Source organism: Mustela putorius, unplaced genomic scaffold (assembly GCF_011764305.1).
Source record: "Mustela putorius furo isolate JIRA1106 unplaced genomic scaffold, ASM1176430v1.1 tig00003909_pilon_pilon_pilon, whole genome shotgun sequence".
In the NCBI taxonomy this organism is placed as follows: Eukaryota; Metazoa; Chordata; class Mammalia; order Carnivora; family Mustelidae; genus Mustela; species Mustela putorius.
This window is the reverse complement of record NW_025422057.1, coordinates 34574343-34601414: the sequence shown is the minus strand read 5'-3', so window position 1 is coordinate 34601414 and position 27072 is coordinate 34574343. Positions and strand designations below refer to the sequence as shown.

General features: G+C 38.6%; 1 protein-coding gene across 9 annotated transcripts in view; it reads right to left on the bottom strand.

The window, feature by feature from the left end:
- CPEB3 (cytoplasmic polyadenylation element binding protein 3) overlaps positions 1 to 27072 on the bottom strand; it is a 195118-nt gene that overhangs the window by 51371 nt on the left and 116675 nt on the right. For all 9 annotated transcript variants that reach the window (XM_045068734.1, XM_045068732.1, XM_004749661.3 and 6 more), the window contains 2 exons: positions 26082 to 26249; positions 24291 to 24380 (listed from right to left, as the gene is read on the bottom strand). In XM_045068734.1, the coding sequence (XP_044924669.1) occupies positions 24291 to 24380; positions 26082 to 26249 (258 nt within the window). The remainder of the gene's footprint in view (positions 1 to 24290; positions 24381 to 26081; positions 26250 to 27072) is intronic.

Genomic DNA, 27072 nt, shown 5'->3' with positions numbered 1-27072 from the left:
TATTATGCTTTGCAGATACAGCATTTTTTTTTTTTTTAAACAAATTGAAAGCCTGTGGCAACCCTACATCAGGTAAATCTTTTGGAACCATTTTTTTTTTTTTTAAAGATTTTGTTTATTCATTTGACAGGCAGAGATTACAAGTAGGCAGAGAGGCAGGCAGAGAGAGAGAGGAGGAAGCAGGCTCCCCACTGAACAGAGAGCCCGACGTGGGGCTTGATCCCAGGACCCTGGGATCATGACCTGAGCCGAAGGCAGAGGCTTTAACCCACTGAGCCACCCAGGAGCCCCTAGAACCATTTTTCCAACAGCATTTTCTTACTGTGTGTCACTCTGTCACATTTTGGCAATTCTCACAGTATTTCAAACTTTTTCATCATGATTATTATATTAGTCATGGTGATCTGTGAACAGGGCTTTTTGAGATTACTATTGTGATTGTCCTGGGGAGCCATGAACCAGGCCCACATAAGAAAGTGAACTTCATAGATACTGTGTGTGTTCTGACTGTTCCAGTGACCAGCTATTCCACTGTCTCTCTCCCTCTCCATGGCCTCCCTATTTCCTGAGACATACCATATTGAAAATAGGCCAATTAATAACCCGACAATGGCCTCTAACTCTTCAAGGAAGAGTCACGTTTCTCACTTGAAATCAACAGCTAGAAATGATCAAGCATAGTGCTGAAGACATGCTGAAAGCTGAGAGAGGCTGAAGGCAAGGCCTCTTGAGCCAGTTACTCAAGTTGCAAATGTAAAGGAAAAGTTCTTGAAGGAAATTAAAAGTGCTACTCCAGTGAACACATGAGTGATAAGAAAGCAAAACAGCTTATGGCTGATATGAAAAAAGTTCTAGTGGTCTAGATAGATCAAACCAGCCACAAAATTCCCTTCAACCAAAGCCTAACCCAGAGCAAGGCCTTGACTCTCTGCAATTCTATGAAGGAATGAAGAGAGGTGAGGAAGCTGGAGAAGAAAAGCGGGAAGCTAGCAGAAGCTGATTCATGAAATTTAAAGAAAGAAGCCATCTCTGTGACATAAAAGTGCAAAGTAAAGCAGCAAGTGCTGATATAAAAGCTGTAGCAGGATATCCAGAAGATCTTCTTAAGGTAATTAATGAAGGTGCTTGTATAAACAGCAGCTTTTTCAATGTAGATGAAACAGCTTTCTATTGGAAGAAGATGCCATCTAGGACTTTAACAGCTAAAGTGGAGAAGAGAAGTCAATGCCACCTTCAAAGCTTCTAAGGGCAGGTTCACTCTCTTATTAGGCATTAATACAGCTGGTGACTTTATGTTGAAGCCAATGCTCACTGACCATTCTGAAAATCCATAGTCCTTAAGAATTATGATAGATTTACTTTGTGCACTATAAATGGAACAATAAAGCCTAGATGATAGCACATCTGTTTACAAGATAGTTTATTGATGATTTTAGGTCCACTATTGACCTACTGCTCAGGAAAATAGATTCCTTTCAAAATATTATTGCTCATTACAATGTACTAGGTCACCCAAAAGCACAGATGGAGATGTACAATGAAATGAATGTTGTTTTCATGGCTGCTAACACAATGTCCATTCTGCAGCCCATGGATCAAGGAGCCATTTCAACCTTCAGGTTTTACTATTATTTTTTAAAGTTTATTTACTTATTTTAGTAGAGATCTCACACCCCAAGATCAAGAGTCACAGGTACCTCTAACTGAAACAACTAGGCGCCCCAGTCTTATTTAAGAAATACATTTCATAAGACAATAGCTACCAGAGATTCCTCTGATGGATCTGGGCAAAGTAAACTGAAAACCTTTTGAAAAAGATCTACCATTCTAGATGTCATTAAGAACAATCATGATCATGGGAAAAGGTCAAAATATCACCATGACAGGAGTTTGGAAGAAGTTGATTCCAACTTAAGGATGACTTTGAGGGGGTCAAGACTTAAGTGCAGATGTGGTAGAAATAGCAAGGGAACTAGAATAAGTATATTTTAAATGAAGATGTAACTGAATGGCTGCAATCTCAGCCAGTTTTAATGACAAAACTTTAACAGATGAGGCATTGTTTCTCACAGATGAGCAAAGAAATGGTTTCTTGAGAGGCAATCTATTTCCAATGAAGATGCTATGAAGACTGTTGAAATAACAAAAGATTTAGAATATTACATAAACTTGGCTGATAAAGCAGAGGCAGAGTTTGAAAGGATTGACCCCAATTTTGAAAGAAGTTCTACTGTGGGTAAAATGCTATCAAACAGCATCATATGGTATAAAGAAATCATTTGTGAAAGAAGTCAATCAATGTGGCAAAGTTAACTGTTGTCTTACTTTAAGAAATTACCACATCCATCCCAAACTTTAGCAATCCCCACCCTGATCTGTCAGCAGCCATGAACACTGAGACAAGATTCTCCACCAACAAAAAGATTACAACTCACCAAAAGCTCAGATAATGGTTAGTGCATTTTAGCAATAAAATAATTTTTAATTAATGTACAGTTTTTTAGATATAATGCAATTGCACACTTAATAGACTACAATACAGTATAAACATAACTTTTTAAAAAAAGATTTTATTTATTTATTTAACAGAGAGAGAGAGATATCACAAGTAGGCAGAGCGGCAGGCAGAGACATAGGGGTAAGCAGGCTCCCTGTTGAGCAGAGAGCCCGATGCGGGGCTCGAGCCCTGGACCCTAAGATCATGACCTGAGTTGAAGGCAGAGTCTTAACCCACTGAGCCACCCAGGTGCCCCAGTAAACATAACTTTTATATGCACTGGGAAACTAAAAAATTGGTTTGATTCACTTTATTGAAATATTTGCTTTATTTGGGTGGTATAGAATTGAACCCACAATATCTCCATGGCATGCCTATAAATCTGGTCATCATGAGAGCAGGCAGATTCATCATTGGCCTGAGCCACAACCACCCGCCAAAAAACCAGCATCATCTGTCCCCCAAACTCTATTAAGCTTTAGGCTTGACACATGCTACAACTTGGATGCACCTTGAAAATATTACGCTAAGTGAAAGACGCCAGGCACAAATATGCCAAGAACAGGCAAATCTATAGAGACAAAAAATAGATTATGTTACTTCTGATAATGATGCTTGCTTTCTCCAAGGATACTCTCCTAACTCATGGAAGAGTATACAACTGATAAACATGGATACTAGCTGTAGAATTTCCAGAGAGACAGCAGCTTTGCTCACTTTGATTCAGTAAGATTTACTGAGCAACTGTTACAAGTGGGACACACTCTATGGATTATGAGAAAATGGAGATGGAGGCGAGTACTTCCTACTAAATAGACATTTAAAGAATTGACTATTTGCTACAAAGCTGAATCAGATACATGGAGACAAAGTGCCTTAGAAGCACAGAGAAGCAAGGACTTTGACTTGAGAGAATGTCAAGTCAACAGATATTCAAGGGACTAATTCTGGCTTCTGCTGCCATACCAGGATTCATGTATGGCAGCTGGGCAAAGGCCCATCATAAGCTAGTCTAAGTTTCACTACTCAACTATTCAATTCCTCTGCAACCCCTCTAGCTTTGCTCAGTCTCTCAGCTGTCACCTCCATTCCCAGTCCTACTACTGACCTCAAAAAAACCACCAATAAATATGGTTCTATCCTGGTATGCTGCATGCCAGAAATGTGTAAATGGTGGAGAATAAGAGCCTCCATATTCAGAGGATTCTCACACATCAAACAAAGACATTAATCAACTGGCCTAGAAGCAATGCTCTTGGGAGTCCTGGGCAGCACATAATGACAGGAGCAGTAGATAATGAATAATGGGTACTTTAAAAAAATCCTTTTTCTCAATTCCTTGTCTACTACACACAGCACCCAAGCAAATATAGAAGAAGAAGGTTAAACCTACCATCTAAACAAACACAGTAGGAAAAAGATCAACCACTACCTGACACACCAAGAGTGGCCAATCCAAAAGGCAGAAGTCAATGCACAGGGACAACACCAAGCCCACAGAAGTGGGTATGTAGACACAACAGGGAGGTTGCCTACATGGGCGGGGGGTGCCCAGAGCTGTTTTCTGGGCTCTGTTCCTAGGCTCGATGGGTCAAAAGATTCAGCAGGTGGCTAGGCAAGAAAAATAAAACCTAACAGCAAAACTAGAAAAAATATCATTTCTTCATATCTTCATTTTACTGGAAATAGTATCAAACAATCACCAAGCCCCAAGGAATCTATTAAAAATTCAGTGTTTTCATTTAATGTGAGAACATTAATTCCACTTGCCAAAGTGAATATTAGAGATGAGTGAGTTAAAACATGTAAATCATAAAGAGGGGGTCTCAGCATGTCCTCTCAATCCTCCTGCCTCACCCTGTTAAACCCTGGTACAGATGGCCCACAAAGGTCCTAAAGGCACACTGAATATCTTGTTCTTGAAGAGGATCCCATCTGTGTACATTATGCACAGATCCATCAAAAAAGCCTGGGATGGGAAGTCTGGGTTGCTCAGTTGGTTGAGCATCCGACTCAATCTGGTCTTGTGTCTTGATCTCAGGGTCATGAGTTCAGGTCCCGGGCTGAGCTCCATGCTGGCCATGGAGCCTACTTAAAAAACAAACAAACAAACAAACAAACAAAACTGCCTGGGAATGAGGCATGCTCACTGAGCTGGTGATATCTCTAGCTCCTTGCCACCAGAAGGCCACCAGACTGACTACATTTTTCCGGCACATTGTTGCCTACCCTCTGATACCTTCCACGTCAATTCCTGCACTGAGCTCAACCTGTGCATCAGAAGAGGAGAGTATCTCCCCACAGGAGCTGAGTAGCTACCACAAAGACATGTAGATCTTCAATCGGGCCTCTCTCACAGCCATAAATGTTAACATGAGCAGTATACAGAGTAAAAACAATGGGGAGTCAGAAGTAAAAGCTTGCTACCAATACTATTATCAAGAAAAATATCCATAAACAACAACTTCTCCTTTTAAGGAATGGCCCATAATACCTTACCAATTCCTTCAGGATAACTCTTTTACAACAAATAATCTTTTATAATAAATCATTTCTACTCCCTGATCAGCAAGCTGCCACTCTCAGTAATGACAATATTCTCCTAGCATTACAGATAAGGGGTGTGTGACTCCACGTCAACAATTTCCTTCAAACCTACTTCACACCTCAGGCCTTCCAACCAAAACAAAATTCACCAGAAACACCCAAAATCATTATAAATGGAACAACTTTGTTGTATCTTCACCTACTAAAAACACCTTCTGACGCCTCAAGATCAACCAAACCCAAAGGAAGAATCTTTCAAATATATTTCCCTTTTGATCTTCAGAAATTTAAGGTCAAATTAAAGTATAAAAAGAGTCCTTCTAGAATAACAAGGTCAATGTGAGATGAAAATTTAAATTAATTATTTACTAAAAGGCAAATTCCACATGGTACTTTTGAAAAGAGTTCTGGACTAGGAGTCAGAAGGTCTAGATTTGGATCCAAGTTCTAACATTTAGTTATGTCTAACATCTAGCTATGTGTAAAAATAGCTAACATTTTCTGAGCATCTATTTACTGTGTCCCAGGCACCATTCTAAGTGCTTCCATTCACACCCTGTAAAGTAGGCACTATGTTTAGTTGTTTCACAGTTAAAGAAATCACATAGAGTGATCAGGCAACTTACTCAAGGTAACCCAACAAGTGGTGGAACCATGAATTTGAATATTAACTTAAAGTTTCTGAGTCTTGTCTCTTTTCTCTGTGAAATGAAAAAAGAATTTGTCTTGATTAACTTACAGAGGGGTGGGTTATAAAATAACACATGTAAAGGTGCTTTATAAACTAAATATTGTGCAAGTGTCAATTTTTCTTTCTGCATTTTCAGTTATTTGTGTGATATGTCAAATGGAGTTTTACATACAGTCTCACAAAAATTGGAGTTCGAATTAAGGATAGGTATTTTCTATGTGCATTTTCAAGTGTTTGGTGAATAAAGAGCAGTAATCTAGATACTAAAGGTAAACCTTAAATTTATTTAAATAATAGACTGAATACTATGGTAAACAAATAATAAGGTGACTGAATTTTTTTTTCATATATATCTAGCCATCTCCACCAGGAAAGAGAATGATCAGATGTGATATTATTTGATGATTCTAATACATTCTTTAAATAAATGCCTATTATTGAGGTACCTGGGTGGCTCAGTCAGCTGAACATCTGACTCTTGATTTTAGCTCAGGTTATGATCTCAGGGTGGTGGTATTGAGCCCTGTGCTGGACTCCACACTTAGTGGGAAGTCTTCTTGGGACTCTACCCTTCCCCCCTACTCTTGCAGGGGCTTTCTCTCTCTCAAATAAATAAATTTATCTTCCAAAAAAAAAAAAATAGAAGCCTATCATACTTACAAATAGAGCTCCTCAAACTGTCACTATGAGGGCAGGTTCTTCTGTTAGTATCAAAGGCATATAAAAAAGCTTGACCAAAAAATTATCAGCTCATTCTGTTCTCCCTTGCCCTCTGAGCCACTAAGAGACAACAGGATCATAAAACTCAGGTTTCACAAATGGTGACTTTGTTTCCCACATACCTAAGGAGTCTGAGAGGGTTTCAGAGATGTGGTGAGCTATGGGAGGCCCTCAGCTCAGAACCAATCTGTGGGTGGAACTATGAGCTCTGGGGGAAGCTACAGGAACTCTAACACTATCACCATCACGACTCTGGGTTGGGCAGAATGGATGGCAGGAAACTGTTTGCTTTCCCACTGGTGCCACATAGGTTGGGGGGTGGGGGAAGGACTTTTAGACAAGCCTGGGCTGACCACACTTCTCTGGGGTAAAGAGGAACATGAAGTTGTGGGGTTGGGGGGACTTAATTGGGATAATTCCATTTTATTTGGCCAGGTTTTTACAGGGTAAATTTAATTAAAAAATTTTTTCCTCTTTATACCTGAGAACACATTAAATATAACAACCTCCAAAATGTTCTTGGCTACCTGTCACAAACAACGCTTCCTGAGCTCTTAAATACATAATTTTTCATGTTAGATTTTTTTTATACTTGATCCCTAGTACAAGTAACCATCACCACCAACTTCACCACCACAAGCACAAGTTACAAAGTGCTTACAGTGTGCCAGGCACTTTGCTAATAATAAATACTTTACATCTGCAATTTCTTTTCGTCCCTCACAGTAATTCTATGAGGCAAATACAGTTGTTATTCCCATTTTACAGATGAGGAAACTGAAACTCCAGGGTTAAGGGACACCTCAGACTAAAACCCAGGTCTGCTTACAGAGCCCTCATTCTTCATCCATTCACTTATACTGTCTTGCCTAAAAATGATGAGACAAGAATATCATTATCATTAGCAAATGAGGACTGGCTTGTTTATTATTTATGGTTACTTTTGTGACTGTGATCATTTCACAGTGTTTTAAGTAGCAGAAAGTGGTCACCTATGCTTTAGTACTACAATTTAAGGTCTATGTAGATATATTTGCTCTAAAGTCCACAGACATATATTAAGAAGAACTGAAATTATGAATTTCAAAATCATCAGGAGAAGTTTAGATTTAGTTTTATTAGTCAATCAAAATGCTATATTTAGTAAAGATGCTTACTGTCTTTCAATATATGTCTAAGTTATGTATTTATTTTTTAAAGATTGTATTTATTTGTTACTTGAGAGAGAAAGTAAGAGGAGGGAAAGAGAGGAAATCTGAAACAGACATAAGGCTCAATCCCACTGAGCTTAAACCAAGAATCGGATACTCAACCAACTGAGTCACCTAGGCACCCCATAAGTTATCTATTTAGAAAAAGGCACTTGAGGGAGCGAAGAAGCAGGTATCTCACTAAATTAAATAAGATTTTAATAAAATGAATATCATCATCACAGTAATAATTGATTGAAGCAAGAGTCATCAATGAATTCTAAAACCATTGGGTGAATTTGGGAAGGGGATACAAGATATTTAATATACTCTTAATAAAGTATCACTTCATAGATTAGTCAGTATTTAAAAAGGGAGAAAGAGGCATTTTTAAAATGGAGAAATCTGGCAGACAGCAGTTTAACCAAATGATCACACTTAACATCACCAACCATGGGGTAAATTGACTTAATGTGCCTCCTGTACTATGTCCTTCTCAGTGCAACAGATCATCTGCATACTATTCCTGCTAACAGTGTTTTACCTGAATCTCATTATGAGGAAACAATCAGATAATTCCAAATTAAGTGATATTCTATAAAACCTCTGAAATACACCTATCAAATGATACAAAAGATAAAAAGCCTAGGAAACTCTCTAAATTAAAGGACAGTATAGAGATATGATAACTAAGTGTAAGACTCTATTGTGCTGGGGACACCTGGGTGACTCAGTGGGTTAAGCCTCTGCCTTTGGCTTGGGTCATGATCCCAGGGTCCTGGGATCAAGCCCCACACTGGGCTCTCTGCTCAGCTGGGGGGGCCTGCTTCACCCTTTCTCTCTCTGCCTGCTTCTCTACTTACGATCGCTCTTTCTCTCTCTCTGTCAAATAAATAAATAAAATCTAAAAAAAAAAAAAAAAAAAAGACTATATTGGGATGTTAAGGCTACCGGTTTAGATCTTGAAGTAAAACAAACAAACAAATAGGGGCACCTGGGTGGCTCAGTGGGTTAAAGTCTCTGCCTTCGGCTCAGGTCATGATCCCAGAGTCCTGGGATCGAGTCCCGCATCGGGCTCTCTGCTCAGCAGGGAGCCTGCTTCCCTCTCTCTCTCTGCTTGCCTCTCTGCCTACTTGTGATCTCTGTCTGTCAAATAAATAAAATATTTTTAAAAAACAGCACTAAAGGATATTACTAGAACAATCTGGATATTTCTTGTTCATAGGAGACATCCAGAAGCACTTAGGAGTGAAGAGTCCTTACTTCTACAACTTACTTGCAAATGATAATCACACACTCACACACATACACACACACACACACACAGGAAAAAGAAAAGAGAATGTGGCAAAATGCTGACAACTGGTGAATCTAGAAAAAGGTTATACAGGTGTTTGTTGCATTTATTCTGATAGATTTTTTGTAGGTTTGAATTGTTTCAATTTTTGTTTAAATCCCAGTCAACATGTAGTGTAATATAGGTTTCAGGAGTAGAATTGAGTGATTCATCACTTACATATAACACTTAGTGCTCATCAAACAAGTGTGCTCCTTACTGCCCATCAGCCTTTAAGCCCATCCCTCCATCCTCCTCCCCTCCATCAACCCTCAGTTTTTTCTCTACTGTTTAAGTGTCTTTTATGGTTTGCTTCCCTCTTTTTTTTTTCCTTCCCATATGTTTGCTTGTTATGTTTGTTATATTCTTCATACGAGTAAAGTCACATGGCATTTGCCTTTGTCTGATTGACTTATTTTGTCTAGCATAATGTACTCTAGCTTCACCCATATTATCACAAATGTCAAGAGTTCGTTCTTTTTTATGGCTGAGTAACATTCCATTGGTACATCTGCCACATCTTTATCCATTCATCAGTCGATGGACATTTGGGCTCTTCCCATAGTTTGGCTATTGTAGATAATGCTACTATAAACACATGAAAAGGTGCATGTACCCTTTCAAATTTGTATTTTTTAATCCTTTGGGTGAATACCTAACAGTGCAACTACTGGGTCATAGGGTAGTTCTCTTTTTAACTTTTTGAGGAACCTCCATACTGTTTCCCAGAGTGGCCTTATCAGCTTGCATTCCCATCAATAGTGTAAGAGGGCTCCCCTTTCTCTGCATCCTCACTAACATCTGTTGTTTCCGGTGTTGTTAATTTTAGCCATTCTGACAGGTGTGAGGTAGTATTTCATCATGATTTTGATATGTATTTCTATAGATTTTAAATATTTGAAAATAAAAATTTGTTGGGAAAAAAACCACAAGGTCTTTCTGGGGAAGAGAGTAATATATTCTCCCCTTCTCTCAAGGACTGTTTGGTATTTTTCAAAAAAGTTTTATTTATTTATTTGACAGAGAGAGACACAGTGAGAGAGGGAACACAAGCAGGGGGAGTGGGAGAGAGAGAAGCAGTTCTCTCTCAGCACTCACTGAGCAGCGAGCCTGATGTGAGGCTTGATCCCAGGACTCTGGGATCATAATCTGAGCCAAAGGCAGATGCTTAATGACAAAGCCACCCAGGGCCCCCATTTAGTATTTTTCTTTTCTTTCTTTCTTTCTTTTTTTTTTTTTTTTTAAGATTTATTTATTTATTTGACAGACAGAAATCACAAGGAGGCAGAGAGTCAGGCAGAGAGAGAGGAGGAAGCAGGCTCCCCGCCGAGCAGAGAGCCCGATGCGGGACTCGATCCCAGGACCCCAGGATCATGACCTGAGCCGAAGGCAGAGGCTTTAACCCACTGAGCCACCCAGGCGTCCCCCCCGCCCCGCTTTTTTTTTTTTTTTTAAGATTTATTTATTTATTTGAGTATTTTTCAAAGACCCAATAGTTCTTAAAATTAACTAATGCTCTTAGTGATTTAGATGTTTCAAGTATCAACTACAATGGGAAAGCAATTCCGGCTTGTAGGGCTATGCCCCAAACCACTGCTACATGCATAGACCAGTAGCTGGCCAAGGCATAGCCAGTTTCTGATTAAGTCTGATTTTCCCCAGAAGGAAAAATCCAGGGTCTGGACACACACAGAGAGAGAGAGAGAGAGAGAGGGAGAGAGAGAGACAGAGAGACAGAGAGAGAGCACGCTCTCCTTGCACAGAATCCAGCCTCCCTGATTTCCTGTGACCTTCCTAGACAGAACTGAAGGGCACCTCCCCAGCCAGAGCTGCCTGAGTTCAAACACTTTTTGGCACAGAGGCTGTTCCAAACATTCTCACTAACCTTGGCTCTTGTGTCAGAGGACTTACCTGGTTTGCCTCAGGAGTCTTTGTCTTTGGATTCAATTCAATAGAACCAAAAATATTTATGAGGGACAGGGCATGAAGCTAAGCAATGAAGCTACAAAGATGAAGCAGCTAAGTCCCAGAAAAATCCAACCTATAAATAAATGACTAAGGGACACGATGAAAAGTGTTGTGTTGGGGGTGTGTCCTACAGAACACTGGTGAATGACAAAGAGCAAAGGTGTCCAAACATCTGCAAAAGCCATAGAACAAAGGCCATATATGAGCAGGGCAATAATTAGTCTTCCAGGAAGAAAGAGGATTCCAAGTTCAGGAAAGAGGGCAGGCCCAAGCACAGAAGGTCAGTCAAAGGTTTGGCTCACTTGGAAAAGAGACTAGAGTTCATTAGTTAGAGTATAGGATTGGGGGCAGTGGATGGGAAGAGCTGAAGCACCTCATCAATTTCCTGCCTCCTGCCTGGAGAACACCGTAGTTCTCTGAACTGGATTCCCAATTCATTCCCTATTTATTCATGAAAATAAGTGATTTCCAAAATTTACTGAACACTTACTATGTGCTCTAGGCACTACAGAAGAATACTAACATAAGCCTTTGTTCTTAAGGAATTGGTAAGCTAGTACAAGAAAGTAATGAAGAGTAAGTACATATAGAACCGTAATCTAGGAAGAACACATTAAGTATCCCAATTTTTTTTTTTTTAAGTATTTGTAGAAACTGGACTTCACAGAAAGAAGACAGATCTTTCAGTGAAGAAGACATGGATAGAGAAATCAGGAAGTCTATCTGTAGGTGATAGCAGATCTTAACGGCATGACTGAGTGAAAAAAAAAAAAAATGGAGGCCATTCCAAGTGAAGGAATTAGCCTAAGATAATATGTAGAAATGGCTCTGCAGATACTGTCCAAATCCACGGATTCCTGAACGTTTCCTGTGGGTTCAGAACTAAACATATTTCTTTGACTATATTCACTACATAGGGCTGAGGCTCAAACATTTTGGGCTAGCCTGTTTTGTGGTTTTTTTTACTGCACTAGTAACTGTTTCTTTGTGGACTTCTGGCTTGGCAGGCGGGGGTGGAGGAAGGTAGGAATGGACAAGAAAACAAGTCTGATGGGTAGAACCACCTCAGAGCTGAAAACTGGCAATCTACTTCCTGTGTTCTTAGTAAAGTCCTGTAATCCAGGGCAGTGACCTGGGGCATTTGGGCTTAAAACTTGCTCTGTTTATGTAACCTCACATTTCCTACATAAAGAGGTCCTTGTGAAATCAGCCAGTCTGTCAGTTCTAGTCACAGTCAGTTCTAACAAGCACCTGACCATGAAAACTGAGCTCAGACTGAGGGTGTGGGAGGAAACTGGTCAAACTAGTTGGGCAGTTTTATTATTACTGAGCATTACATTTTCATTGGGGGGGGCACTAATATTACTTAACACCTATTAAGCCTAAGTACTGTGTTGGTATGAATGTGCCCTATTTCCCATAATCCATTTAATAACCCAATGAGTAGTATTAACATAGATGAGTAAACTGATGTTCAGAGATTAAATGACTTGCTCAGTGTCACACACTAACTACTGCCCAACTCTGAGTCCACAAACACCCAGCTCTTGCCCTACTGGTTGTTATCTCCCTCATTCAGCATCACACAACTTTTAACCTAACAGACACTTCCATGCAGATGAAGCTTTGGTCCAAACTGCTTGTACAGTGCTTGAACTTTGACAATCTAGTTTCTCCTCCTTCCTGCACTTTAATACTCCTCTGATGAATTCCTGATGCTGCTGCCACAGGTTTTCTCTGTGCCACCATTTCTCCTTCACAAGATGAAAGCCTTGACTAAAGCTATCCATCCTATTTTGAAAGACAACCCAAGTCTTTGTTCTCGGCTTTCAAAATTGTTCACCAGATCCTTTCATTTTCCCATTCCAAACCTTTTCAACTGATATATCCTCTCTTGGTCTCACTTGTTCATCCAATTCCTGTCAGCAAGTCCTGTCCCAATCTACACCCTCTGTGAAAACACTCACCCTGCCTCAGCCTGTCAAATTTGCACCTTCCATTTCAGTTCCTGAGAGCTACTCTCTTCCAAAGAACATTCTCATCAGGGGTGGTTTTGATTTCTCTACACTATACAAGCATCTCCCCCACTCCCAGCACTTCGGTCTGGACATAGCATCAGGTATTGCTCTGACAGAGTACTGGGTATCTCCATTATGTATGTGGCTGCTCAGGCCCTGTCCTGTTGCCGGCACCTTCCTCTGCCTACTCCTTTCTATACAGTCCCTCAAACAACACGTGCTCTGAAATCAAAGACTCGCTCTTACAGTTCAACTTCAATACAATGCAGAAGAGGTAGGTGTTTAATAAAACAGTTTAAACCGAGGGTGTGCTAAGCTTCTGAAAGCAATAATAAGTCAAAACAGGACAAAACAAAATGAAAAGACCACTCCTGCTAGCCTGAAGTACAGTTTCCATGTTTTTATAAGAAAATCCTTCTGAGAAAGAAAACTTCAATCAATTAAAATATAGAATTCACTAAAAGGCATGAGTATTATAAACCAGGATCTGCTTTAAAAAAAAAAAAAAAAGGCAAAGTACTACTCAAAAGCTTATAAACTGCAAAAGGTTAGGTACAGGCTAAAACCCTTGAGTTTCCCAACTTGGATCAGTTTATGTAACTCAGAAAGTAGAAAAGCTTGGAATCTGGGCCTAAAACAACAGACTTATTTCCATTCAAGTTATACTACAAGGGAAAAAAATGTGAAATGTGAAAACTTTCCTTTCCAGAGCCAGATTTAGATAAGCTGAAGGAAAAAGAAACAGATGCCACGAATCCAGCCGATGCAGCTTCACAATGACCTATTTTTGTCCATTTAGAGTCCTCTTTCCTGTTCTTCAAACAGGATCTCTGTAGCTGGCTGCCTCAAAGTGAATCTGAAAGCCATGTGGCCTGGCTTGTGCCAGGTTCACAAACTACGCTGGTATTATATACCCTTTCACAATGACATGACCTTGGTCTCAAGGACCAGCAGCCAAGCTAGCCTGTCCAGCGCAGAAGAAATATATGATCACCCAAACAAACAGCCACTGAGAAGTACACCCTTCACCCAAGGTGGATGGGAATCATCAGATCGAAAGGCATGAGTTATTCTTGCATAAATCTGCATGCCTGTTACTGTTCCTGCTCACCCGGCAATGCACCTGAAACCTGTCCTCCCTCTCCACCCCCGGACGGCCAGAACTGAAACCGGCTGCTCAAGTGGGCTGAGATGACCTCCTCCGCTCCACTGCCAGCATCACCAACTTCTGAATAAGGTTTCAGAGCCATGTGGTCAATCTCCTGTCCAACATCTGCAGCTGGCTGCTCTCCTTACCTCTGTCCCACAAGTCCCTGCCAACAGCAGTAGTGCAGCTGTACGGACTATCCAGGAGATGCCAGTTCTTTTCTTTTCCCTGGCCCCCGCCCCACCACAAGAGCTCAGACCACTTCCAGTATCGAGAGCAGATGCTTGTACAGAATGAGGGGAAGGCGGCTCAGGGTGGGCAGAGATTTTTCTGTAGCTCTAGTGATAGCAACTTTGGACACAGGCTAGTCTTCCAAGGAGGTCATGATAAACACACTTATCCTCATAAAAGTTTGTCATGCCCACCTTATCCTCCTAGTAATCACATTCACAGTCCCACGTTCAAGGAAGCAGAACTAATAAGCTGTTTCTTTACCAAGCAGCCAAAAATTCTCCGACCACTGTCTTTAGGATGGCCCTATGTCACAGCTAGGTAGGTATTAAAAAATGAACTGGGCCAATCAATTCCCTCTTTCTGGAATTTAATAAATATGAAATATGAAAATAGTTTTCCCACTGGAAGCACAGTCAGAGACAAGCACACGGGCAGAGAAGAGCTGAGTCACGATAATGGTGGAATATTACGATGAAAAATTCACAGTTCCCACTGCTTGGATCCCTGCAGCCTGCCACTCCCTAGCATGATACCTCCATGATATCTGCTTCTACCACAGCTCCTACTTTTGGGGCTTTCCTTGTCACTTTTTACCACATCCCCAACTTGAGGTAGTACAAGAGAACGTCTGAAACTTGTAGTCAAAGAACTCAATTACAAAGCAGAGCACTCATGTCCAGAAATGATGGTATGGCATCACCCAAGAGCTATATGGGATGTAATCCCATGCTCATAGCTACAGCTAAAGGGCATCTCAGACCCACAGCCTCATCCTAAACCAGATCTTGGAAATACCTCCGTTATGTCAGTGTGACTAACAGAACAGAAGAATTTAGGAAAAGCCAAGGACCACTTCTGTTTTTAAGCTGTGAAAGTGTCCCATGGGTCACACAACTGAAGTTGTTAATTTTTATATAAAATCCAGTCTTGTAAATAACAACATAATATATCAGATTTTAGAGTTTAAACCAATATTCCTTTCCCACAAATGATACACATTAGTCAAACAAATAAAAATCACTTCCTTTATAATTAATTCACCAGATAAAATAGCACAAACTCTTGGTCAGTCAGGTCTAAGCCTGTCTGATAAAAACTATATGATCTTAGGAAAAGACAATTCACCTCTTCAAATCTCAGTTTAAAATAAAGATTATATTAAAATGAGATGATCTTTATGGAACTTTCCAGCTTTAAAATGTGATAGACTTCTATTCTCTGAGCAAGTAGTGAACTCATCATTTGCAAAGATAAAATCTATTCATTTAACAAATATCTGAGGGCTAGCCACTGAGGCAGATATGCAAGGTACTAGGCATAGAACAGTGAACAAAACATAAAAACACTCTACTCTTATAAAACTTACATTCCAATCTAGAAAACAGAGAAACATGTCAGTTTTTCAGGTCATAGGCACTTTGAAGAAAAATAAAACGAGAGCAAAAAAGAAATAAAATGAGTAAGAGGGTAAGAGGGACAAAGAGCAAGAGAATAGAGGGACTGCCATTTTAGATAAGGAGATCAGGAAAGGGCTCTCTGTTAAGGTAACAGTTGAGGAGAGGTCTGTCTAAGGGAAGAGATGAGCCGTCCACTCAGAAATCTGGGAAAAGAGTTTCAGACAGAAGGAAGTACTAAGGCCCTAAAGGGCCTGAGGAGACCTCAAGGAATAGCAAAGAAGTCAGTGTGACCAGAGTGTGTAAGGGAGAGAATGATAGGAGATGAAGTCAATGAACACCAAAGATTCAACAGATGTGACCCAAGAGGAAAGGTTTAAATGCTTCAAGTAGAAGATTCATACCAATGTGGTTTCTGGCTTTTGTGGGGGTCCATTACATTTCGGATCCACAGGCAAAAGGTAAGTCCACACTGCAATGTACCATCTCTCTAACTTGGAACTAAGCAGAAATGGTGCTGCAGATGTCCAAATTAGCATAAACATCATAGAGAAAATTGCTTTGGGAAGCCATGTGATATCAAATCTGGACTCATCAAGAATTTCATTTCTTTTTACTCTAGTTAAGCTCCTGCTAATTTATTCTAAAGAGAATCCTATGAAAGAAAAAAAAAAAACCCCATACAAGGATATATTAACAGGAAGGAACATCATTTATAATAGCCTAAATAACCAACAAGCCAGTAAATTAAGGTGTAACAACAGGTTAGGCGGACTCTTGAAAAATATGAAAAGTATATAGTAACATGGCAGGGAAGAAGGAGGATAGAAAACTGTATTTCTGCTATGATTATACCCTCCACAAAAAAGGATATATATGAATAGAGACTGGAAGGAAACAAAAAATGATGGTGGCTGGTTCTGCTGGGCAGGCAGGATTATTTTTATTTATAAAATAATACTCATTCAGTGCAAACTTGATTTCTTTGTTCTGGTTTTCCTACTTCAATACAATACTAACATCGAGAATTACAATAACAATAGAAATTCCTGTGATCATGTAGTTGACAAGAAGGCCACACTCATTTCTATTCCATGGCACTCTTTTTTATTTTTTAACATTTTATTTATTTTTTAATTAAATTATTTTTTTCTTAAGTAATCTCCACACCCAACGTGGGGCTTGAATTCATGATCCTAAGATGAAGAGTCACACACTCTATTGGCTGAGCCAGGCACATACCCTTCATGGAGACCTTCTCAGTAACCCTACAATATCTGATGGTCCTGATACACTTTTTTGAACCTACTTTCCTTAGCCTCCCAGGTCACAAATATGCTCCTAGTCCTTCACTCATCCACATCTCTACTGACATGTTCTCTTCTTCCTTTTAGTTCCTAACAACATTTACTTATTATTTGTCATTTTCTTCTCTCTCTCCTCTATAAAGACACTCTCAAGAGATGTGGGTCTCCAGCTCCTGTCTCTTCTTTCACACTACGTAACCACAATCTCAATGGCTATTAGTAATTTCCTCTCAAATCAGATATGAGGACACACCAAACTCTACATGTCTTTAATCAAACTGTCACATCATCAAATTTGTTTTCTCTCAATTGATTTCCCTACGTTCAACAGTACCATGACTCTCCCATTCAGTGGAAGTAATTTTAGCACAACCCTATCATCAAAGTCTACCATCATCATGATCTACTCGTTTAGAACTACTGTTCTATTACTGCCTCTGGTCTAGTAAAATCTCAATGCTAATATCTTAGGTCTTTGTGGTCCTTATTACTGCTTATAAACTGGATTACAGAAAATTCCTAAATAATTTTTCTAACTCTGGCTAAAACAACAAAATCAAGTATAAAAACCTCAATCACCTCTCCCCTGCTTAAAAAAAAAAAAAAGGCTTTAAAGATATCTAGGTACTATGAAAGTATTCTCTATACATTTTCTTATTTAATCCTAACAAACTAGAATTAGACACTATATTGTTTCCATTTTGTAGATTAAAAAATAGAGATTTGGGAAAATAATCAGCTCAGGGATACACATATCGTAAGTAGTGGAACAGGAAATCCAACCCAGACAGCTTGCTCCAGAGCCTTTCTTCTTGATCACTGTTTACTTGGCCTTGGTGGTAGGCTTGGCCATCAGGGTACCACATAATCCTGCCTTAATTAAGCCCGCTGCCCACCTCTGGGCCATCCTTACTCCAAAATGAGACTAGTAGAGTGCTATATTTAAGGGCCTTGGATTCTGAGTCCAGCCAGTTCAGGCTCAAATCCCAGCTCTACCATTTAATACATGACCATGGACAAATAGCCCTCTTCTAAATCTGTTTCTTCTTCTGTATAAAAATGGGAATACTAAAGGTGTCTATCTACCTTGTGCAGTTGGGAAGAATAAATATGATTTAGAAAACAGTATCCCAATGCCTGGCTGATGGTAGCCCTTAGTAAAGGTTAGCCATCTTAATTATCCTAACTCTAGACTCCTGCAATTTCTGCCTATTCTTTTCCTGCCCAGTTTTGAAGATCAAGGTCTTGCATAGCCCACAGCAATCTGTTCCTCTTCTGCCTGCACAGAATATTTTTTGCTCACTTGTCATTAAGCATAAGTTGATCTGTATTTTAATAAAAATAACAGTATCATTCAGAATATCTACTGTATGCAGGGACTGCTTTAATCACCCCACATGAACTTACGTACTTGTTTTAATCCTCATCATGACCTTCTGAAGTAGGTACTATCATGATCCTTCTTCTGCAGATGATGAAACGAAGGCACAGTAAGGTTAAACAATAAGCCCAAGGTCATACAATAGGTGGAGGAGCTCAGCAAGTCTAGTTCCAGAACCCAAGCTCTTTACCATTACTTAGCATTTCACATCTGTTATTTCCAGGTCTCCTCCAAGAACTGCAAACTGCAACCTTCTCAAAAACAAGAATGGTAAGCTTCTCTAGATCCCCCAAAAGGCCAAAAATGGACTCTTTAACAGATGGACAAGGAACAAACATTGGATGGATTGATATTCCCAATGCTGCATCATCACTTGCATCAGGACCTCAGCCCTCTGCATTTATTCTGTTCTCTCACCATCTTTTTTCAATAACTATCTTAAATTACCTGCATCCAAGCAATTTTTAAAAATTATTTATTTATTTATTTGACAGAGAGAGAGAGTGTGTGTGCGCGCACAAGCACGATGAGTGCACATAGAGGGAGAGGAAGAAGCAGGCTCCCCACTGAGCAGGGAGCCCGATGTGGGGCTGGATCCCAGGACCCCAGGATCATGATCTGAGCTGAAGGCAGAAGCTTAACCGACTGAGCCACCCAGGCACCCCCTGTACCCAAGCTATTATAAACATAAGTGACATTGATTACTATTCTGTATGAATGTGGGTTTGGGCTCATGTCCTAAGACTTGGAAGAACCTCTTTCTAAACCTCACAATTGCAACTCTGCTATTCCAGAACTAAGAAGTATGCAAAGATGATCTTGGAAAACTTTTCCTCAATAGTTTGGCTAGAGTTGGATTTCTTTTCATCATCAAGAACTAAATGCAGGAAACGCAAAGCAAGACTTTGCTTCAGTTTTATCAATAGCTATTTGAAAGTATTTTAAACTGATATTTCTACTTGACCCAACTCCATTCTTCCACCACCCCAAAGACAAACACCACACAAATGCCTTCATGTCCACTCTATGGGGGATGAAATTAATTCAGGGAAGAAAAATAAATCCTATTGTTTCAAGTCTCATTCTTTTGCATCATTTTCTCCTAACATTCCAACCACACTTCATTTATTCAAAGGTACTAAAGCCCTTTCATACTCAGTCATTCCCATATGGTACTCCTCTGCTTGGAACCTGCTTCCTTAACTTTCTAGCTAACTCCTCAATTTTCAGATCTGCCTAACTGCCATCTTCTTAGAAAAGCTTTCTCCATATCCGCACTCTAAAATGATGCCCCCTTTTCAGAGTTACTGCCTCTCTACTTGCCCTTTACAGAAATATCACAATTTGTAATTGTGTTTATTTTTTGACTGGTTGACTAATTTCTTACTTCCTCCACAGGACTATAAGTTATGAGGTCTGAGACCAAATTATGAAAACACACATTCCGACTTCCAAGCCTTCCTCCACCTTTCCTTGTTCTCAGTGTTGCTCTGCAGAAGGAGCAATCACCTGCTTGTGGCCTACAGATAAACTGATCCACAGGACTTTGCATATCTTCAAATGCCTGATCAAATACCCCAGTGGTCTTTGTGCTGGAGAGAGCCCCAGATTCCATTATCTCCCATTGTGTTGGCCCAACAACACTTAGAGGGACAACTGATGTGCCTGGTCAGTGCTTCTCTACATGGATTTTAAGCTCTGCACAGTCCATGAAATGGTCATGGTTTTATAAACTCTACCCTATATTTGTATAGGTAAACCTGCCAGATGAATGAATGTGTATTTCATTAGGCATATACTTTCTGAGAAAAAGGCCAAACGGCTCAATAGGGAGTGGTTCCTCTTTATTTACATGTAAACCAAAATGGACAGCCGAACAAACTGTAGGTAATAGCCAATCTAAGGTAACCTAAAGAAAAGTTCACTCAGCTAGAAGGGCATTCCCAAGAAGGCGTGGACCTGTATTAAAACCTAAGGAATTTAAGGAAAAGTAGAACAGAGCAAGGGGGCATTATTAAGAAGGCACAGAACAGTTGCAGTGAACTCCTTAGATGGTCCCAACATTCAAAGCAATGGGCATGGATTCTAAAAGTTACTTCAATCTTAGAATAACACCAAATCTCTTTAGGTACTCCCCAATCAGGTCAACTTTCAGACTAGCTGAAAGCCAAAACACAAAAAGGAGTCAACAGTATAATCATTATTTCTCTTCCTAACCCCTAATCACAGGGAAGGCAATCCACTCTGCAAGGATGCAAGCCTGTGGACCAGAATTGGGACATCCAGATTCTCCTCTTGGCCTTGCTGTCACTGACCCCTCCCAACACTTAACCTCAGGTATAAAATAAAGGCATCATGTTCTACAGTTTATATTATTATGCTGTTATATAGGAATGGCACCAAAAACCATGGAGTTAACAGAACTGCTAAAATTCGTACTGCTCATACCAAACCAAATGTTTTCTTTTAAATTCTTAGTAACAAATTTAAGTAGGATATTGTAAACATGACAAAACATCACCAAAAAAATGGTGATGTGGAAACCATCAGACATAAGGTACGTCTGAGAGAAGTGAAAATATCTATATTTGAAAAGAGATGACATAAAAATAAATGAATAATCTTTTAAAGTACAAAGAGACAGATGTCACAATGGTAATTTATTCTATTTTACTTTACAGGACACAATTTATCAATAGGGTAAAGGTTGCAGGGAAGCATTTGACTCCATTGAAAAGCAAACTTAAGAATTACCTAGGTCTAGCAAACATATAGACTTCCTCTAAAATAAACTGCCTCCTTTGTCAATGGATGTCTCAGAAGCTACATGAGTAGCTCAAAAGACTATTTTAAAGCAGGAGGTAACAAACTTTCTGCAAAGGGATTTGAGGACCACATATAGTCTCTGCTACATATTCTTCTTGCATGTGTATTTTTACAACTTTTAAAAATATAAAAACCATCCTTAGCTTACAGTCCGTATAAAAACAGGTAGTTTGCAGATTCTCATTCTCGAAGTGCTTTCCAATAGAAAGATGAGTCATATGTATCTTAAAATTTTCAGAAACAAAAAAATACACAAAAAAGCAGACAAAATTTTTCTAATACCTACATCTTAAAGATTAAAAGAAACAGGTGAAGTTCATTTTAATGCATTTTAGTTCAATATACCACAAAATTACCAATCTAACATGAAAACAAAAGTACTAGTGAGATATTTTACCTTTTTCTAAAACTATGTCTTCAAAATCCAGTGTATAATTTATACTTATAGCATATCTCAATTTAAATTAGTCACATTTCAAATGCTCATTAGCTACATGTGGCTAGTAGCTATCATTCTGGACAGAACTGTTCCAGAGAAACTTGTGCACTCCACAGAGAAACAGAAGAGTTAACCTTCCAACCAACACTTATTTTTCTTTCTTATACTTACTTCTTTTTTTTTTTTTTTTAAAGATTTTATTTACTTATTCGACAGAGAGAAATCACAAGTAGGCAGAGAGGCAGGCAGAGAGAGAGAGGAGGAAGCAGACTCCTCTGCCAAGGAGAGAGTCCGATGCAGGGCTTGATCCCAGAACCTGGGATCATGACCTGAGCCGAAGGCAGAGGCTTTAACCCTCTGAGCCACCCAGGTGCCCCCTCTTATACTTATTTCTAATGATCCAAATTGATGAAGAAAAACTGTATTAGTCAATAAATGACTATTGAGATGACTGGCATGCTACTTGGAAAAAGAAAACTGGATCTCTTCTTGTGCATTACTTCGATATGAAGTCAGACAGAAATGAAAAGTCAATCTAAAAAAGTAAAATACATTCAAAGGCAAGTAAAGAGAAAAGAATGCCAAAAAAAGGAAAAGGGGATGTTATTTAAACCATCAGACTGGCAAAGATTGAAAAGGAGTCATTTCCTCAGACTCAATAAAACTGGTTTACAAATCAGATATTACTGGTGGGAACATAAACGTAAATGACCTTTCTTAAGGGAAGCTTTGCAATCTGTATAAATATGTACCTCACTTCTGGAAATTCACCCTAAGAGGTCATGACAAAGAACAAAAAGATGAAGGCACAATGATATTCACTGAAGCATTACCCATGAGAGGCAACAGCTGGAAGCAACTTAAGAGTCCATCAGTAGGACAGATTAAATAAAATAAGGTCATTAAAATTATGTAGGTCTCTTATAGCAAGATGTTGACATGGCGGAGGGGGAAATGAAGGTTACTGAACAACACATACAGTGTGATCCCATTTATGTAAAATGCAAAATTTCATGTAAATGTTCGTATTCATAAAGAGAACAGCAGAAGGAAATTTAATAAAATATATACAGTGATTATATCTGATACAGGTAGGTTTGAGATCATTTTCTTTGGACACAACTATATATGTTTATCTTCATTTTTTATGATCACCTGATACCTTTTATCCTTCACTCACTGAAATAACTCTACTCCAACTCAGGGAATTATTAGCACTCTTAGAAACACTGTTTAAACATGTGTCTTTACATAGCGTCACACATGTCCTATGAAGTTGTGAATACATTCCTTCAGTGGAATAATCAACATGGTGGTTTTTATCTTTTCTGATTAATATAAAACTTTATTTTTTAACTTTAAAAATTCTTGGAGAAGATCAAAAAGGAAATGACTAAAAAGTAAACAAAAAGCCTCTATTTAGTGAGTAACTTCTTTTCATAGGTTATAGAGAGACTGGGGAGAAATAATGTCAAAGAAACCTAATAATCAGACATACGAGGAAGCCACCTGCCTTTCCCAGGTTAAGCCATAAATTCATTCCTGTGCAAAGCACAGGAAGGGTAAGTATGTTAACTCCACCTTCTTGTGGTGAGCAATGTTATATGATAATACATAACAAAAAAAAAAATTCTTTAGAGATGAAAGACATCCTTGAAACATATCTACAGAATATAAAACATGAAGAAAGCTTTTTATTTTTAAATTTATTTTATTTCTTTAAAGATTTTATTTATTTATTTGACAGACAGAGATCACAAGTAGGCTGAGAGGCAGGCAGAGAGAGAGAGAGAGGGAAGCAGGCTCCCTGCCGAGCAGAGAGCCCAACTCAGGGCTTGATTCCTGGGATCATGACCTGAGCTGAAGGCAGAGGCTTAACCCACTGAGCCACTCAGGCGCCCCAGAAAACTTCCTTTTTAAAACCCAAAACACTCATCTATATGATTCTAGGAACTTACTCAGAGTTAACATCACTAGAAAAATTCCCTGAATTCTGCGGAAATGGCAAACAATGAAAAAAGTAATATATTTTCATGTCTTTGTAAATTACCAAAATAGCCTACCAAACATAACGGATGAGTTCATGTGAAGAGTTCTTTGCTAGTTTGCCCTCCACCCCTCAGCAAGCTAAGTCACTTAAAATACAGAGGTGAATAAAGGTAATTTCATACAATGTCACTTTTCAGCCACTAGGTTTTCCAAGTTTGGAGTTTACAAGAACTATAAAACCACAGGATTGTGGGATACAAATAAGATTTGATACAAAATAATCTTTTCCTCTCAAATCACTGACATTCTTCAAACCCCTAGATTTTTTTCTCTCAAATGATGAAAATTTAGTACAAGGCTCATTCACAATGGACTCACAGGATCTCACCGTGAGTACAATGGATGCCTGAAACCATCAGTGCTCTCCTGGGGGAAGAGTCTCCAAAAGAAAACAGTATGATACAAAAAGATGATCAGCATTAAAATATTTTCTTCATTAGGGGAAAAACTCCAACTGCTATTTCAAGAATTAAAAGGCTGTCTTTTATTGAACTGTCATGCTAGCTCTCCAACAGGCAAGCACTGGAGACATTTTAAATGCATTACCTTTAGGAGGAAAATACGACTTGCTTTCAGCTTTGTGAGGCCAGTCTACAACGAGAGGTCCAAACCTGCGAAAGCTGGCAGTGATCTCATCTACAAAATAAAGAAGCAATGTTAGAAAGAGAAAAAGAAAATATTGCAAACAGAATAGCATAAAGCATGCTTTTTATTTAAAAAATACTTTGAAAACTATTTCTAAAGCATTTTTATAGATGTCAAACCTACTAAGTGAAATACAATTGTTTATTGGGTACATTTGGTTATTCACTTTCAACCATGCAGAATAGTGTTTCTAACTATAATTTATTGCTCTTCACCACCAACAAATTTGATATTAGAATTTGGAAGAAAAAAGTCTGACATAACCAAGGTGACCTCTCTGTCGGGTTAAAAAAAAAAAAAGATTCCAAAAATAGAAATGTTCTCTGCTTTTAGAAAAAAGGGAAAAGTACGCAAAATATTTAAAGTATGCTTTCATTTATGTAAAATAATCTCTAAAATATCCAAGATCATTAATATTAGGTTTTGATTATTAGTAATCTAAGATTATCTATAAGATTATTTTAGAAATAGATACAATTCTTTTGGTGAGGAGTAGGAGCAATAAGTAGGTAATTCTATTTGATGATAAAAAGTTAAAACCAATGATCTCTTTCTTTCATACTTACCTATTACATATTCCTATAAAGAAAATGTTTCCAAAGTTATAGCTCAGTAAATTTACCTTTTCCTTCTGACTTCTGACTCAAAGCAGAAGGTTATAACTTAGCTCTCACTCAGAATTAAGCTGCTACCCTCTCAGACATGATATAAACTTTGTATTTAAAAAAAATCCCATTGATAGATGAGATTAACACTAGTAAAAGAATAGTTTGGAGGGAAATGAGTCTCTAGCTCTAAAGCATTAAGTCTTTAAAGCATTAAGTCTTAAAAAAAACTATTTTTAGACTATTCCTTTCTCATCATGAAAAAAGAAAATCATGATAAGTTGAAGAAATGTCACAACTAGAACAATGCTGACAAAACAACTGTTTTAACAATATTTTTTATAGAAGTTCCATAGCCTACTAGAATTAGAATTGTTGTTTTTTCCCCTTAAGTTAACTGTCACAATTTTACTCCATTCATCTGTACAACAAATATTTATTGATAACCCACTATGTGCTGATTGGGTTTGGGCATTATTGAAAACTCACTTTTGGATTGACAGTATCTCAAAAACATTATTAAGAAAAATTCTAATTAGTCTTTATTCTTTTAAAGGCAAGGGGGGCTTTTAATTAATAGATATCTATATTAAAATATGAGATGGGATAGTGATGAACATGACCGAAAGCACTGGAATTGGACTAATTTTGAATGCCAGCTGCACCATTAGCTACATAACCTTGGACAAACTGTCTGCCTCTAATCCTCAGTTTCCTTATCTATAAAATGGAGTTGGTAGGATTTGCCTTAAAGGATGAATATAAGGGTTAAATGAGATAATATAATGTGAAGCACTTAGCACAATTTTGGGCATATAGAGAGTTTCATAAATACTAACTTTCATTATTATTTTACAGTTTATCCCCAAATTAATGACTGGGAAACATGAAGCTGTTGGGAGGCTGCCCTGTATGAACACAAGAGCAGACCTGAAATGCACCATCTATTACTTCCTCATCTTTTGAATATTTTCATCCTCCAAACACAAAAACAGGAATGTCCCAAACTGCTTGGAGAGGAGAAGCACAGTCAAATCACACAAAGAACAAACCTGGCCTTTATAAGTCCTTAATGAATGCATCGTACCTTCATCAATATCAGGAGGAAGGCCTCCAACAAACACCTTTCTAGAGTAACGTTCTACGCGTTCTCCGTTTTGACAGCGAGTGGGAGAACTTAAGCCAGATGACAAGGATTGATCACCGTGACTGTCGTCCAGGAAGGCATCTTCAAAGGGAAAGAGAGAAGACCGACCTGAAACAAACGTGGAAGTTTCTACAGTTAAAATTATTTTCTTGGACAACAAATGCTTTATTAGGAACTAAAGTGTAGAAAAGATGTATCCTGAACTGTGACTTTTACAATAGGGTAAGCAACTGCAAATTGCTGAGCCTAGACAATGCCATCATTTTTGTGTAAAGGTATGCATAGCACAGAAATAAATGGACTGATCGTCAGGAGGAAGAATCTAAAATTACAGCTGCTTCCGCAGCTAAAAATCACCACCTTTTACGCAGAGAGTTCCTATCACTGCCACTAAGAGTATTCAGCAGCTATTTTTCCTTTCCCCAGACATTTCTTAAAATAAATGGAAAAGTAATCTTTATTCACAGATTTTTATTTGCTCAAAGGTCCAGGCTGGCTGCAGAGGGAATATTACACTGATAACAAAGGCTGATCGCCTCTCTGATAGAAGGACTAAAGATAATCAATTTTTCCCTGCCACTCCGAACTGATCCAATTTAGGAATAAACACCTGCAGTAATCACAGATGGCACAAGTAAATGAGAAGACACAAATTAAGGTGTGGGAGTACAGATGCAGATGTGGTTATGACATTTTTTACCCTACTAATCTAGGCAGTATTTTGTATCACTCAAAAAATTATTTTCATTGTCAACTCTATAGCCAAATAGAGTTTATACAGCAAAAGCATCTACCCATTCCACATGACTGTAAGAAAGATGCCAGCAGTTAGAGTCTGTTAATAAACATAACACAATAACGCCATCCGGCATTACAAAATAAAATCTAAGTTTAAAGTAAATATATTTCCTGTTTGAGTCAGTGAGTTCCT